The sequence below is a fragment of the Capronia epimyces genome (assembly GCF_000585565.1).
Source record: "Capronia epimyces CBS 606.96 chromosome Unknown aczIQ-supercont1.4, whole genome shotgun sequence".
NCBI lineage: Eukaryota > Fungi > Ascomycota > Eurotiomycetes > Chaetothyriales > Herpotrichiellaceae > Capronia > Capronia epimyces.
In genome coordinates this window covers 2,853,694-2,868,560 of record NW_006912907.1, presented here as the reverse complement: position 1 = coordinate 2,868,560, position 14,867 = coordinate 2,853,694, and the positions used below count along the sequence as shown (strand labels likewise).

The 14,867-nt window shown below is 52.5% G+C and overlaps 6 protein-coding genes across 6 annotated transcripts; 3 read left to right on the top strand and 3 right to left on the bottom strand.

Moving 5' to 3' along the window:
* Positions 1–489: 489 nt before the first annotated feature.
* On the top strand, positions 490–2,016 carry A1O3_05672 (uncharacterized protein; the record flags this gene model as incomplete). Its single annotated transcript, XM_007735792.1, has 2 exons — positions 490–689; positions 759–2,016. 2 exons carry the CDS (start codon positions 490–492, stop codon positions 2,014–2,016), a joined length of 1,458 nt encoding a protein of 485 aa, XP_007733982.1.
* Positions 2,017–3,604: 1,588 nt separating this feature from the next.
* A1O3_05671 (uncharacterized protein) lies at positions 3,605–5,027 on the top strand (the record flags this gene model as incomplete). Its single annotated transcript, XM_007735791.1, has 3 exons — positions 3,605–3,703; positions 3,757–4,328; positions 4,418–5,027. 3 exons carry the CDS (start codon positions 3,605–3,607, stop codon positions 5,025–5,027), a joined length of 1,281 nt encoding a protein of 426 aa, XP_007733981.1.
* An 894-nt stretch (positions 5,028–5,921) lies between these two features.
* A1O3_05670 (uncharacterized protein) lies at positions 5,922–6,338 on the bottom strand (the record flags this gene model as incomplete). Its single annotated transcript, XM_007735790.1, has 1 exon — positions 5,922–6,338. One exon carries the CDS (start codon positions 6,336–6,338, stop codon positions 5,922–5,924), a length of 417 nt encoding a protein of 138 aa, XP_007733980.1.
* Positions 6,339–8,918: 2,580 nt separating this feature from the next.
* A1O3_05669 (phosphatidylinositol glycan, class Q) lies at positions 8,919–11,217 on the bottom strand (the record flags this gene model as incomplete). The annotated part of the gene is made up of 2 exons (XM_007735789.1): positions 8,919–11,030; positions 11,080–11,217. The coding sequence occupies 2 exons, from the start codon at positions 11,215–11,217 to the stop codon at positions 8,919–8,921; spliced, it is 2,250 nt and encodes a 749-aa protein (XP_007733979.1).
* A 19-nt stretch (positions 11,218–11,236) lies between these two features.
* A1O3_05668 (uncharacterized protein) lies at positions 11,237–11,606 on the bottom strand (the record flags this gene model as incomplete). The annotated part of the gene is made up of 3 exons (XM_007735788.1): positions 11,237–11,302; positions 11,348–11,440; positions 11,487–11,606. 3 exons carry the CDS (start codon positions 11,604–11,606, stop codon positions 11,237–11,239), a joined length of 279 nt encoding a protein of 92 aa, XP_007733978.1.
* Positions 11,607–13,350: 1,744 nt separating this feature from the next.
* A1O3_05667 (uncharacterized protein) lies at positions 13,351–14,168 on the top strand (the record flags this gene model as incomplete). Its single annotated transcript, XM_007735787.1, has 4 exons — positions 13,351–13,408; positions 13,462–13,515; positions 13,571–13,624; positions 13,678–14,168. The coding sequence occupies 4 exons, from the start codon at positions 13,351–13,353 to the stop codon at positions 14,166–14,168; spliced, it is 657 nt and encodes a 218-aa protein (XP_007733977.1).
* Between the last annotated feature and the right edge of the window lie 699 nt (positions 14,169–14,867).

Here is a 14,867-nt window from a genome sequence, read left to right as displayed (position 1 = left end):
TCCCGGCCGTTGAGCGATCATGAGAAAGGCAATGACGACACTACTGTAAATTACCTGCGGTCGGCGCGGCGCAGGCTGCGGCCGCCGAGAGTGCGAGTGCGGGTGAGTGTAGGTGAGTGTTGTCAGTGTCTCCCGAGGTGCCATTTGCCCTGATTCCATTTGTGCGTTCTCGTACTCGTACTTTCACCGCTTCCTTCTGATCTCTCCCATCTCGGTGCTGCCCTCACCACCACGACTAGACCGCTATTTTTGTCGCTTCTGTCCGCGTTGAACGCTCGCCCTCGGTTCACCTTCTGGTACCCAGTGTGTCGGTCCTCCACATGGAAATTCGACGACTTCCGCCTCATCATCTTTCATACCGTGCCTCACTCCCCAAAGGCTGACAGATCTTGTGGATTACAATAGACTCATCCTAGGCGGCCGTCTGCAATATATCCCTGTTTCCCCCTCTCTTCTTTGCGATTTACGCAGACATTCAATCTGTCCATCATGCACGAAGATCTACGCCGAAGAGCTCTCGAGAGCCACAAGACGGTGTCGAACAAGGCCAAATCGAAACATTCTTCCCGGGGCAGTTCTCGGGCCAATTCCGCGGCCAATTCTCGACCAGCATCTCAAGTGCAGAGCCGAGATGTCTCGGACGAGGAAGACGCTGGCAATGGCAATCTCAGCGACGATACCAATCAGAGGTGAGATAGAGCACCATGTAGAGTGCGCAGCGTGCAACAAACGCAACTGACATTCCGCATTTCGTGTAGCATCAATTCGATCGACGCCCTTTTGGAAAGTGACGATTTCAACGAACAGAGCACCGAGGTCCTTCGACAAGAATTGACCGATGCCATTGCCGCTCTTTTGGAACGAAAAGGCAGCAGCAACAAAAGCCGGGAAGATTCATTGAGTACCTATGTCAAATGCCTCACATCCCACTATCTGGCCGAAGTCCTGTATGGACGCGTGCCAGAGCTCCTTATTGCATTCGGCCGAAGCATCAAGGCGGAGACGAGCGAGAAAGAAACCACACTAGCGTTAAAAGCCGTGGCACTGACCGCCATTACATTTGCGGACGGCACCCTATATGACACGATATCTGGGGTACTCAAACGAAGCATCTCGGACTCTCAGTCACTGGCGGTCAAAGCAGCAGGTATTTACTCGTTGGGCATTTGTCTCTCTTCTGGCGGGGCAGGGGAAGAGGAAATTGCAGATGTCATGACATTGCTGCTTGAGATCGCGTCGAGCGACGGCGCATTCATTGGGGCCGATGACAACGCGGAAGTGGTGGCGGCTGCACTGAGCACTTACGGATTCTTGGCCACTCAGATCGAAGACATGGAGGACGAGTCCGAGGACGCAGTGGCCACCTTTCTCGATCAACTGGACGCCGACGATGTGCGAGTGCAAGTGGCCGCCGGTGATAACATCGCGTTACTGTACGAGAAGAGCTATACGCCCCGGGAAGAGGACGACAGCACTTCGTCCGAGGGAGAAGAGGATGAGAATGGAATGGGACCGTCGGATGAATTGGGCGGAGGGCGGGACGACTCGGGCTTAGTGAAACGATACAATGCCTACCACAACACACATGAAGTGGTGGAAAAAGTGACGGCACTGGCTTCGCTCAGTACCAAGTCGATGCATCGGCGGGACAAAAAGCTATTGCATCAGTCCTTTGCCAGGATCGCGGTTACGGTGCAGAATCCGAAGCTGGGGCTGCAGGCCAACAATGCGTCCAAGATGGTGGTCCGAATCCATCGCGAAGGAGAAATGCGAGTGGACAAGTGGTGGAAGTTGATGCGGTTAAATGCAATCCGACGGCTGTTAGGCGGAGGCTTCGTCAACCATTATTTCGAAGGCAACAAGCAAGTGTTGGATGCGTTGCCAATGCTGATGCGCTCGACCGGGGAGGATGGACTGCGGAGTCCTCGGAAAGGAGTGAGCACCAAGGCTGGCAAAGGACGGTATCGAGACAGTCGGCGGTTTGTGACGGGGGATTTCCTGTCGGCGGAAGGGTAGGAGGGGAGGATATCGGGTCAACGACACAGTACATGATAGTTCTTTTTTCTTTTATTTGCTATCGGTATTAGACATGAGATGATATCTAGGAGCGAAGGGCAGAGCCTATATGGCGTATGTACGGAGTATACATTTCCATATCTGGTACCTGCAGCCTGTATCTATATCCGAACAAGTGGTGCATTATGTACAGGTATCTAAGATGCCTCTTAGGTACCTCTTACCTAGGTATAGCTACCTCCGAACCTACAAGGTACGCACCAAGTATGGAAGTAGCTACCTATAGGTAAGTACCTTACCTGTCTCAGTGTCTCACTGTCTATAGATACCTGCCCAGGTACCGTACCTCAATATGAGTACTAGCTATCCTGCATTAAGCGGGCGTAATTACTCGGGTCGGAAGATCCTCGTGTCCGGCCTGAGTCCAGCGCGTCATGGGAAATGGGGATATTGGGAAATGGGAAAAAATATCCTGGTCGATCAGTGGCGAAGGCCAGATTTGCTGCAAATACGAAGAGGGTACCAAGGGGGTGCGGTGAAGCATGATTGGGGGAGCCAGTGCCAGTGGGTAGAACGGACTTTTCACGGCTGGCCGCGTAACCTCACCACCTCACCACCTCACCCCAAATATCAACTGCCCTTATCAGCCCCCTTAAACCTTGGTGATGGTGCACGTCTGTTTACGGAGTAGAGTGAGGTACCAGGGGCGATGTATGTACGGAGTGCTCCGTGAAATCCATAGTACGGATACTCGTGCACAGTGCTCGGTACCGAGCACTCCGTATACTGTGTAGGTACCTAGCGAATCCAGGCCCCCAAACTCGTATCTCCCGTGGCGGCTTAGGCACCGCTCCTGCCCACCGCGCCTGAAACAGGGAGGTGCCACTAGGGCTTAGGGCTCCTAAGGCCCCTTAGCCTCCTAGGCCTAGGTCGCCTACCTACGTAACATACAGGTCTCAGCTCTACCACCTTTTACTCGTACTCCGTACTCCGTACTACTTCCATATCCGTCCTCCGTAATTTGCCTGCGCCTCACACCTTCACATCACCGCCTCCTTGCTTCTCTCCCTCTCTCACACTACCACCTACCACCTACCACCTGCCATCGAGACTCGAATTCTGCTTTGTCCTCTACCTTCTAATCTGATCGAGCCTGTCCGCAACGCTCCGACCTTGTCGACGCGTTCGTATTTTTCGCTTCCTTCTTTCCAATTCGCTCACTCTCCAGTCCCTCGATTGATTGTTATTCACCTGTCTTCACCTTGGGCCGTTCCCATCCGCCACGCACGCGACCTCAGCCTCAGTCGTCCAATTTCGACCTATTATTGACGGCATCTCCTCAGAATCGACCCAGATACTTTCTCCGGGTGATTGCGGCTGGTTCCCTACCCTGAGCCAAAAAGTCCCAGGCCGCTCTGCCTCGTCGCTCCTTTTCTTGTGCCGTTCGTCAACTTCTGGCAGCTCCTCCTCCCTCACCAGTCAGCGCACGTGACCTTCTCCCAGGACAGGCACGCGACAATCCTTGCACTGGTCGATGATCCGACCTCGACGCTCGCCATAGCCTCAACCTCCTATATTATTGTTCACCATGGTTACCACCACCTTCAATGTCACTGAGGCCGCCGACGCCGCACAGCCCAATCTGGGCGGGGCCCAATTCGCCTCGCACACCTGGGTGGAGCCTATTGTGAGTCTCGTCTCACCCCCTTGTTGGCACTTGTCTAACCATGTCGTCCCTAGATTGTGGTGTCTATCATGGTTGCCTCCCTCACCGTCAATCGTCGACGAGGCTATCGACTCATGAACTCAACCCGAGGTCGCTCGCCCACGCGCTCTCTTCTGCCACACAACCATGTTCAAGACCTTTCCCCGGACAGCTCTGCGGACGACGACTCGTACCTGTCCAATGACTCGGATGTCTTCACCTCATCCAAGCATCCGCCCAAGAAACGCAACTGTTGTGGCATGGTCATCCATACTCCCAATTCATCCAGATTCGCTAATCATTTCCACTCCCGCATCCTCGCAAAATTCCCCTTCCTGATCGAAATGTTCTACTGGGCTCTGAACCTGCTGTTTTACACCCTGACTAAGGCCATTGCCCAAGTCACTTTTTCCGGCTACGACGGGCTTTGGCAGCTCGCCCAAGACCACGGTGTGCTCATCCTCGACATTGAGCACAAATCTTGGCTCAGATTTTTGTTCCCCATCCAAGAAAGCGACTTCCAAGCTTGGTTCCTCAATGGCCATTTGTCTGCCATCACCTTTTTGAATCGCATCTACTCCCTGGTTCATATCCCCGGCACGGTTGCGTATGTCCTCTCCCCTGACCGATCCCTTGCCCGGCTCTTCCTAGGTCCTTCTATTCTATTACTGACTATTTATTGGTGTGTCTATCCAGCTTTCTATCATGGTACTACTACGCCGCACCATCTCATTCCTCTTTCGCCACGGTTCGTCGAACAATGACCCTAGGCAACTTCGCCGCCTTTTCCACCTTTACCTTTTTCCCATGCATGCCTCCTCGCCTGTTGCCTGAAGAGTATGGCTTCCACGACACCGTCCGCCAAGCCAATGCCGAATCCGTCTGGATGGGTGGCAATTATGTCAACCAACTCGCCGCCATGCCCAGTCTGCACTTCACCTACGCCTTCGTCATCGGCTGCACCTTTCTGTACCATTCGGGTGTTTTCCGACGCACCCTCGGCCGCAATGAGCCGCGAAAGTCAGTCTCGACCCAAATCTTCTTCCTCACCGCGGGCATATTGTATCCTCTGCTCGTTCTCACGGTGATTGTCGCCACTGCAAACCATTACTGGCTAGACGCGGCGGTGGCCATGTGTACGACCTCCCTTTCCTTCTTGTGCAACAAGATATGGTTCTTTCTGCTGCCTGCCGAGGATGTGTTGTGCTGGGTGCTCAGGTTGGACAAACCTGCCCCGACAACCGGGCAGAGACTGGAACCACAGACGGGACGATATCATATTGTCAAAGACGAGGAGGACCGATGATGCCTGCAAACTCGACCTGGACCTTACGAAATTGCCAGCCTTCGATTTCGACCTTTTCTTCGACCTTTTGACTGAATGGTTAGCTTCGTCTACTCTCAGCGTAGATGACCGGGCGGGCGAGGCCAGACCTTGCAGGGGAATTACTCCTCCCCTTGTTGTTGTGTGTAGGATAAACTAAAAAAACATATTGGAAGAAAATGCAAAGAGCACCACTAATAATGATTGGACTAGCAGAGAGGAGGTGGCAGCTTTCGCAGTGCCATGACGCGAAGAAACTGTGGTCCCATCGGGAGGTGTGATTGGAATACAAAAAAGGCGAACGCGAAGGCAGAAGCATAGGATGGCCGTGGCGTTTGAACAGCAGAAAACAGCTGGAACCTTCCGTGGGCTACTTGCTCGACGTTTGATAGTGTACGCAAGCGCGTAAGCATGTCAAGACCACACGTGTACGTGGTGCGACAGGATGGTATGGAATATATACTAGGTACTGATCACCAAACCCGGGTCGGGCCTTTCCAGGTTCGTAGCCCTTCGAATCTTGATCTCGTGCCGGTGCCGGTGCCGGTCAGAGTCCGAGTAGACTTGTCTCCCTTTTAGGGACCTTATTCTGGCCAAAGGCGCCTTATGTGATATCTATCAACAGCCCACAGACTGGGCGAGGGGATGTTTGTTCCACAATGTGCATGGCATCAGTTTAACTTGTGGCGTTTCCGGAGCGGATTGGGACTTGCAGCTAGCAAGGTTCGTCTACATCTGCTCCTCTCGTCCAGTCCAGCCCATGCGCGGGCTCCTGAATCTGGGCGCCCCTGCATTCCACCAAGTCAACGGTATTTGATTGTCTGCAGCCGTCAATGAGCCTATTCCCCACGCTGTGGCGTTGTAGATCAACAGCTTCTATCGTCGGAGTCTCTTCTGTCGATGAATGCCTCTGCGCCAGAACCTCTTCCATTGCCGGGCGAGAACGTCGTTCCAGAGGTATTTTGCCAGTATCTTCTCCAGTGTATCCCAGTTGCTAGTCTCGTCGGGATACCTTTGCAGAGTCAGGGCCAGCACCGCGCTTGTCGTCGACAAATTGTGGGCCATCTCCAGCGCACCCGTGGCGGCCATTGATATCCATATCAGGCACTCGCGGTGGGGGGTTAGAGCGCTTTCTGGTTGTGTCCTGGGCCGCCCGTTGGCGACCAAGGTTTCTTCCAGCCCTTGGAGTGTCTCGTTGAACTCTTTGGGTATCCTAGAATCGGAAAAGTGCAGGGTGAGACAACAGCCAATCATCCCAAAGCAGAGCATATATTCAATGGGGGTAACGGCCATGATGGATAGACATCGAAGATCGGCAATCATACTCAGCAGACTTCGGCCGCATGGTGACCTTGGTGGGGAGTTGGGCGAACTGGAGCCTTTCTCGCAGCTTGTGGCAGCGGATAAGTTGGCCAAGATATCAATCATTTGAGTCGATAATTCACCGGCTATAGCCATGTCATTGAAGGCGGAGGACACTTTCGACAGAGCCTCGCAGACTTTGATACTGAAGGGAAGGGACGGATAGATTGCCAGGTCGTTTCGCAAGGGCGAGTCTGTAGAGAGCTGGGACGTGCTCGTCGTGGCTTCATTCCTGTCTTTGACGAACTTCCAGAGTGTCTCATACCTGGCATTGTCAGAGGTCCGAGGGGTTACCGGAGTGTTCGACTTACGCCTTCATCGAAGCAATCAGAAACTGCTGCCACGTCGTGTCGCCTCGGAGATCCGTTCTGGTTTGGCGGATCCGTTCCATGGCATGGATGTGCCTTTCTGCACATTCGTGGACCCCTAGCAGATACTGTTGCATGGTCAGTCTAAACACAGCGAGGGATTATCCGACTGACATACGTCGATGGTGGTGAGAGCAGCAATGGTTAGGATGGTGGTATCATCGGCACATGTTTTCTCTGCAGCTAGTCTCAACCGCAATGCAGCAAACGCATTGGCGCGATGGTATGCGAGCGCCGAATCTTTCGACCATAGAACCCCTTCTTGTAGAAGCCAGGACGCCCGACTAAGGGCTACCATAGCTTCGAAGAGAGCGCCATGTTGGAGGGCAAAAGGAAAGACCAAGGACAGGTATGGCTTGGGATGGCCCTCTACAGCAACTGCGCGACCATGCTGTGGTGCCCAAACTTGGACGACTGGAGGCCGAGTTAGAATGCAACGAGATTCCCATTTGATCTGATGTAGACAGGTATACCCACAATATCGCACCATGCGTGGAACGCAACCATGGCTGGGGATGGGGAAGACATTGAGCGGCTCTAAATGAAAGACGTTGACCGAGAATCTGGGTAATCGATTGGGCTTCTTGATTGGTATGACATCGTGCTCGATTGGCGTCTTTCGTTTTCGAGGCTGAACTGTCGACGGTGGCTCCAGACCTAGCGTTGCTGTCTCTATGAGAGTAGAAGTGTTCAACGCCAGCCCTGGACGAAAGGTCGACTGGCCGCCATTTACATCGTGCCTCCAGCCTGACCCGGCTTGGCTATTGGAATCTAGGTCGCCGAGGTATGGACCTTGCAGGAGCTCTTGTATCCTCATCGATCGTGACATGCCTTTGGGTTTGATAGGGTAATCATGTTGATGCAGGGGAAGGTCTTGGTGCGTAGGAAATAGGTCGACGGACTGAAACAGAACGGCTCGTGAGACGCCAAAACAAGGCAATCAATCGTCCACGGCAGCGGAGTGCACCGTTCAGCGAGTTCGCAGCAGCGGTGGCTAGTGCAATCCGCGCAGACGGCAGCCAAAACGAGGCCGCTGACGCTTTGTCAGCTCGGCAGAGACATTCGTGATTCTACTGGAGACTGATCAGTATGAAGCTAGTCGTCGAGGCGTCAACGTCAAGGATGAAGGATGGATGCGGCGGCGAGTCTGGCGTAGACTTGCAATATGGCGGCGTTGCGCAGTTGGACTCGTGATTGGACAAGGTAGCAAATGTGTCAGCTCTACGGAGGAATCATTCACCGACTGAAGTTTAAGCAAGCCAATTAAAACAGGCTCAGGCTAAGGCTTAGGAGGCTCCTAAACCTCGTTCGAGCTGCCGCTTTAGGGGAGCGGGGTTAGACTGTCTGACAACTTCAGTGAATCTATAACCAGATCCCTGAAGTGAAGAACCATCTACTACTGCCTTTTGGCCGCAAGATACCCTCGTGACTTCCCTCGAGCCTCTCGTCCCCTCCCGATCTACCAGGGTCTTATTTCTTGACTTCAGACGACGATCCTCCTTCCTCGGCCGGCTTCTGGACCTCGTCACTCTTCTTGATCTCGATGATCTAGCAGAACCTTAGTCTCGAGTCGATCCAGGAGGATTCCTCCTTCTACCTACATTGTTGCCTGGAGCATCGTCAGCGTATGCATTTGCAGGACACGGTATGGTCAATACAGTCGGCACAATGGCCCCAATCTCCATCTTTCGTCAGATCGACTCTCCCGCCGCATTCCGGACATTTTGGCATGGTCAAAGGGCGCGACGGGGACTAAGGTATAGTTGCAATGGGGAGAGAATGGACCTGAAGAGGCAGCTTTGCAGTCTGAAACTCGTTGGTGATGCTGTATGGGGGAAGCGTAGGTCCTCGAAATGATGGGCAAGAGGAAGAGCCAACGATCCGAGAACTTGGTTTTTTGGTGGTTTGAAAGCAACAGATTACATAAGCGAGAGGTGCCTGTGCCGCCACCTCTCGCCGTCCGTACACAAGTACCAGTATAATTGGTAGATGATGCTTTTAGACAGTTCATTGAGAACCATGTGCGTGAGTGGGATGGATAGAAATGCTGGTTGGCTATACCAATAGTCGCGAGGTAGCGATACTGAAAGGAAACAATGAACCCTGTTGACGTTTAATTACTACGAGGTAGACAAGACTCTGTTCATCTCCATCGCTTGCCAATGACTCCACCATACGGGCCCAAATCTGCTTTTTGGATCCGTGATTGTGCAGGGCTCCTGCTCGATGATGCACCGCCAACTGTCATGGTCTCACTCAGAATCTTCCATACCTCGGAAATTGTGGCGCGCTCTCGTGGAAGGACAGAATACTGTAGCCCATACATTTCGCTCCTTCCCAAAGGCGGCACAAAGCGTCCTGTCAGGAGTCTGAAGATCACCTTCGGTGAAAGATAATGCTGGCGTATTCGTGCCCAGAGCTGAAAATATTGCTCAAAGATGTGTCGCAGTGACAATGGAGTCGATGAGAGGCGAATGTAGGCGAAGCTAGAACTGAACTGCTCAGGCTGCTCGTCATCATCTCCTTCCCCTTCCTCCTCGCTGGTAGCAAGTTCCTCCTCTTCCTGCCACCGAAGTCTGTATTGCTCTACATCCAAGAGCCGAAAATGCACTCCTCCCGGCAGCCTCTTGCTATCCTTAATCCTTAGCATCAGCGCAAAGAGGGGGAAGTGGTTGAGACAAGCCAGGCAGGTGTCCAGAGTTGCTTTCAACGAAATTATCACCATTCGAGCCGAGGCAAAGGTCAAATAAAAAACCACGACGGTGGGCAGGAGGAAAAACAACAAGGTGAACAGAATTGTACCGAGAAGTAGCTGGTCGAGATCATAGTCGCAGTTGTCGATTCGATTGCGTAGGACGTTGCGCTTTTTGCCACGGAACAGGTGAAAAAGACTGACGATAATGGTGAGCTGCCAATTGAATATGCGTGCGCTTGCCACATAGAACGAATATACGTGTATCGTCATCAAACTGAGAAGGTCCGAAAAAATGGCGATAGGCATACTGGCCCCGGCGAAGGAGGAACATCCAATGAAGTACACGATCGTAGGTAATCGGGGTAGAATGAGCATGACTGTCGTCGAAGACCAGTATTCAATGACCCACAAAAACAAATCACCCAAGAAAGCAGCAAGCTCCGTGTTCAATTTAAGGCCACCAGGGAAGGACATGAGCCATCTGATCATTCGTCTGAGCCCTTCGATTGTATATTCATCGAGTACTCCTCCGATGAACTGCGAAGTGGTTTGAGCATTGTCCGAGAGGAAACTTCCCAGCGCGATGCCAATAATAACGTCGTTCGCAACCAGCCACAGAGAGTTGTAGAAACGAATGTAATCGCTGTTTGTAGTCGGGAAAGAGGACCATGTCGCGTGGCGCCGCCGCAAGAGGGAATACTGTGTTGGGTGATAGGAGAATTGCTGAAGTCTCAAATGGACTTGTTGGCAGCAGGCCGAGATATCCTTTAGGGCAACCGTCCCGCTCAAAGATCGTCGGCTTTCTGGAAGCTGAAGTCTTTGCAATGGCAATGGCCATTCGAGTATTTGCAAAACACCTTCAGCGAGGATGCGATGCCCAATGATTGCAATCTTGAACAAGTATAACAGTGTCGGAAAGGCGTAGTTCATGAATAGTGTCCACACAGACCACGCAGCAAAGGCGTAGAGAGACTGGGCCGACTCCACGACCCTTTCACTAACTGAGAGGCTCCTCTTTCTGCGCGGTCCTACCAGGGGCGTATTTTTTTGCAGCAAATCAGCCACTTCCTGTGCACAGTTGATTTGACGGAGAATAGCATTCAACGCGAGCTCCTTTTGCGTTGGTTGGTGCCTCACCACAGAGTGGAAACCGAGCTTGTCAACCAACTGGGAAACCCTCTCACGCTCCCTCTCCTCTTGCATCTCTACCTCATCCGGAGAATACAGTGGCTCTCTGCCCGATGAATGGTCTCGACCGAGAGCCAGGGATATTGGTGTGAGAGACATGTATTGCATCTGAGTAGGATTAGGCGGGTCGAAAAGGACGATCTGTACCGACAACCCTGCGCTCGCTGGACAGTATACATATGGCCTTTTTGCTCCAGATATGGTAAAGGCACACAGTCTTGTTGGATCAAATGTCTCTGGTGGATCTGGATGATTGAGTGTGCCCAGAACATGCATCGCGGACCGGTCGCAGAGTTGGAAGATCCTAGCCACAGGATAAGGACTGTTGCGATAGAGCATGCCCATGCGCAGAGCAGACTCTACATTTCGAACCTGCGTCTGTCAGACATGTTCCCAGATTCCTGCTCTTGGAAATGGGTACCTCGACATCCTCTAGGACCGTTATGACAAAAAAATCCAGTTCGGAGTTCTTCCATCCCACAATTACGCCGGGTGTGGTTGTCCGATTGAGACTGTTCGGCCAGAATATCCGCAGCATGCCATCGTTATTCTCGACCATGGTAACATATTGTCAAGGCTCAAAAAGAACCTCGTCGGCGTAGTTGTTCACGTGCTGAAATTCCATGCGCAGGCAATCGAGGGTGCTGCTATAAATTAGCTATGGCCACCTCGGAAGCCTGTCAACTCACAACTACTGCCTCCTGTGCTGCGAGTCGGTCCAAAGGAATTGCGATGAGAACGTAGATTAGTGAAATGAGGACAAATGCTTTGGTGGCCCTGGCCTGGGAGCTGGTCAGTCTTCAGCTGGGACAGAGTTGGACAACATACAACAACACCGTGATCCCAAGCAAAGACGGCTAGCTCAGAGAGTCTGGTCACAAGGTCCCAACGCGCAGTGATATAGCCGGCAACAAAGATGCCGATAGTGAGCGAAGAGAAAGGGTGCATGCATGCGGAGTGGTATTAAACGGGGTGGCAGTCAGACGCAGGCTAGTCGTGGTATTAGTAGCAGAAGAAGGCCTCCCGTCACTTGAGGGCCAAGGACAGCTTCGATACTCTCACTTTGGCATGAGGCAAGATTATAGGAGCTGTTATTAAGTCTTCGAAACTCCAGAGACGCGGTTGCAGTTGGGGCTCTGTAGTTCTCTGAACTCAGGGACGAGTGGTACGGACACGCATAGAAGCCGGAGTGGAATTACCCGCATCACACATCTTCCCCAGCGACAAGGACCAGTGTTTGCGACGCAAGAGAAGCATAGCGTCTGATCTGAATAGATATCTTCTAACCCTCAGAAGTCTGCCAGCTGGTCCCAAGGGCGATACTAGTAGGATGTCAGAGGATCAAGTCTCCCCGGCGGTTCCTTTCATTATCTGGTGTATATCCGTACCCACCCACCATTCCTTCGCTGCCAGAGTCCTGTACCGCTCGTCGAAGGGGTTGACACCATGATTCCGAGGAGGATCACCAGCTGGGAGAATGTCATGAGGCATACATAGTGTCTGTCCAGATTCCGTTCCTCAGTAGTGTACTTTGTGCTATAGAACTCCCATCAGGGTCTGCTGCGGCCCTCGGAGATTCCATTGTTCTCAGACTGTAGGATGGCCATGGTGGGTTTGAAGGGTCCTTACTGTCGACATGAAAAGATGCTTGCCACTGTTCTTTTGTCTTCGCTTTCCTGCTTCGTGTGGAGGCCTCGTTCTCCTTCGTTCTTCACAGGTTTGCCTGCTGCTATCTGACACTGGCATGGTAAGGTGCAAGCACAACGCTATGACACGCTAGTACCATTAGCGGTAGATCATCCGTTTCTAGCGCCGGGTATAGCCGCCTGACGACACGTCGTCGTCTCATTCCCTCATCTCTCATCTCTCGTAGACCGCACTTCCTTCGTATCACTGTCCCCAGTGTGATTTGACAAAGCCGCCCTAAAGCCGTGTAAGTGTGTGGAAGAAGGGGCCCAGAAGGTGGGCAAAGGGTATGACAGATCTGTGCAACTCTGTCTACGATGTGAGATGAGACATTGCAGGTAGCCGATGCTGGGACCCCAGCCTCTTGAATTCGCCCAGTGACTGCTGAGAGAGTCGGCCCTGCCTGGGGGTTTGATATTGGCCAGCAACATCCTCCAGACGTGGGCTCTGCCTGCTGCCTCCTGCCTTCTGTCTTGAGCATCTACCCTGCACTCTGTCTTCACACACCTCGTCGTCTTGGAGATTCTGTGCTCTCCTGTTTGCATTCTGGTGTCCATGTCGGGTGGATGCATGGTGGTTGCTCGTCTGGCCCCGAGATTCCTTGGTCACTGCCACCCCTCGTCGGCAGGTGCCCGATTGCTGAAGCGCGCTTTCCTTCACAACGCTCCGCAGCGCTGTCCTTGCGCTGGATCAATCACTGCTTTGATCGCCGCGCTCGATTGGCCGGTTTCGCCCTGCGCTGCGATCTGATCAGAGGCGCACAGTCTGATCTTCCCAAACGGCACTAGTGGCCAGGGTCGATTTGGGACACTCCTTCACTGCTATAAATCTCTGCCTCGCATCCTCACCCCTACATCTCACTTACCTCCACCGAATTACCTACTCATCAAGTTCCATCAACCTCTTCTCTGTGTCGCACCTTTTGGACCAGATATCCTCGGACTTGGATACCTATTACTCTTACAAACCACATTCTACTCACCCCACTTCTCAACACTCATCCGTCATGAAGCTCTCAAGCATCTTCGGCCTTGTGGTCGCCGCCTTGACCGTGGTTGGCTCTAGTGAGTTGGCCCCGATATCCGCTCGTGCCTGCCGTTTATTGACCCAAATCTAGCCATCGTTTCCGCCAATACAGGATTTACGTACAAGGTCATGGCAGCTTTGCAAGGTAAGATCGCAGTTCTATCGCATTTTGACTCTCAAACAACTGACAAATGGCCCAGCTCGAGGTGTTCCGCGTCACGAGATCGAGGAAATCGTCAAAGTCATTCCACGTGGTGAGTGAAAATTTCCATGTACCTCGGGCGGTTTGCTAACTTTATTGCTTCAGACACCATCACCGTGACCACTACTCCTACCGGCTGCGCTCCCTATGGTCCACCAGCTGTCCCTCTTACCTACCCCACCACCGAGACCACTGAAGGCACTACCACCACCTCGGTCACTAGCACGGCAACTTTGACTTCTGTCACCACCCCTGAGACCACCTCCACCTCCATCGTCAATACTGAGACTCCCACCGAGACTCCAGGTGTTCCGGGCACTTTGTCTGTTGCAACTACTCCGATCACTTCCACTACTGCAATTGAGAGTAGCACAATCCCTACTTCCGAGTCCACCACTCCTGTCGAGACTTCCACCTCAAGCACTGTTGTCGAGACTACCTCATCCACCACTAGTGTTGCCACTACAACCTCGTCTCGTGCTACGGTCACTCCAACCACCAGCACCGGACTTCCATTGGCTCCCAACAAGGGTGCTGGCAATGCTGGTGTCAATGTCGGCTTGCTTGGATTTGTGGCTATGTTGGCTTTTGCCTGAGCACATACCTCACCCACATACCCCGACACTCCCTGCAGCTATGTCTGCCATGTACTCTTACATGCATTCATCAGCATATGCAAATGGTGACACACATACCATCTCAACTATGAGATCAATCAAGAGTCAACGCTAGCTGGTTTAATGGACACAGACAAAATTCGACCCCCAACAATCAAGGAACCGCAAACTCGACTGGTGTTTTCTCCAAGCTCGGCCATTTGGTTTGGCAAGATGGAAGCATGGCCGGGGGCGGCAGGTACACTTGTGTTGGATCAGGTTTCGAATCACTTGCTATTGCTTCTAATGATGGTTCCAAGTCACCATAGGTGGCACATTGATCAATTGATCCTCGAACCATAGCTCTTCAAAAAAATTGCTTTTGCAACTAATCCTTCTATTCGTCCTTCTTATCTTCATATGAACGTAGCTGTTACACCCAAGTGTAGACCTTGCTAGAACTGGTGTTATCGGGCCAAGGGTTCCGCTGTCTGGTCTGTGGTCTGTCTTGTCTCTGCCTGCATGTAACAGCTACAGTTGCTAATCACAGGAACATGTTGTAGCTACGAGTACCGTAGTACACTGCAGGTGAGACGAGCACCCATACCCCATACCTGACTTTACCCTGACCTCTCCTCTTATCTCCGTCTCTTGGGGATTTGTGAAAGGCCCCGATTTCCTACAGAGACACTGGCTGGC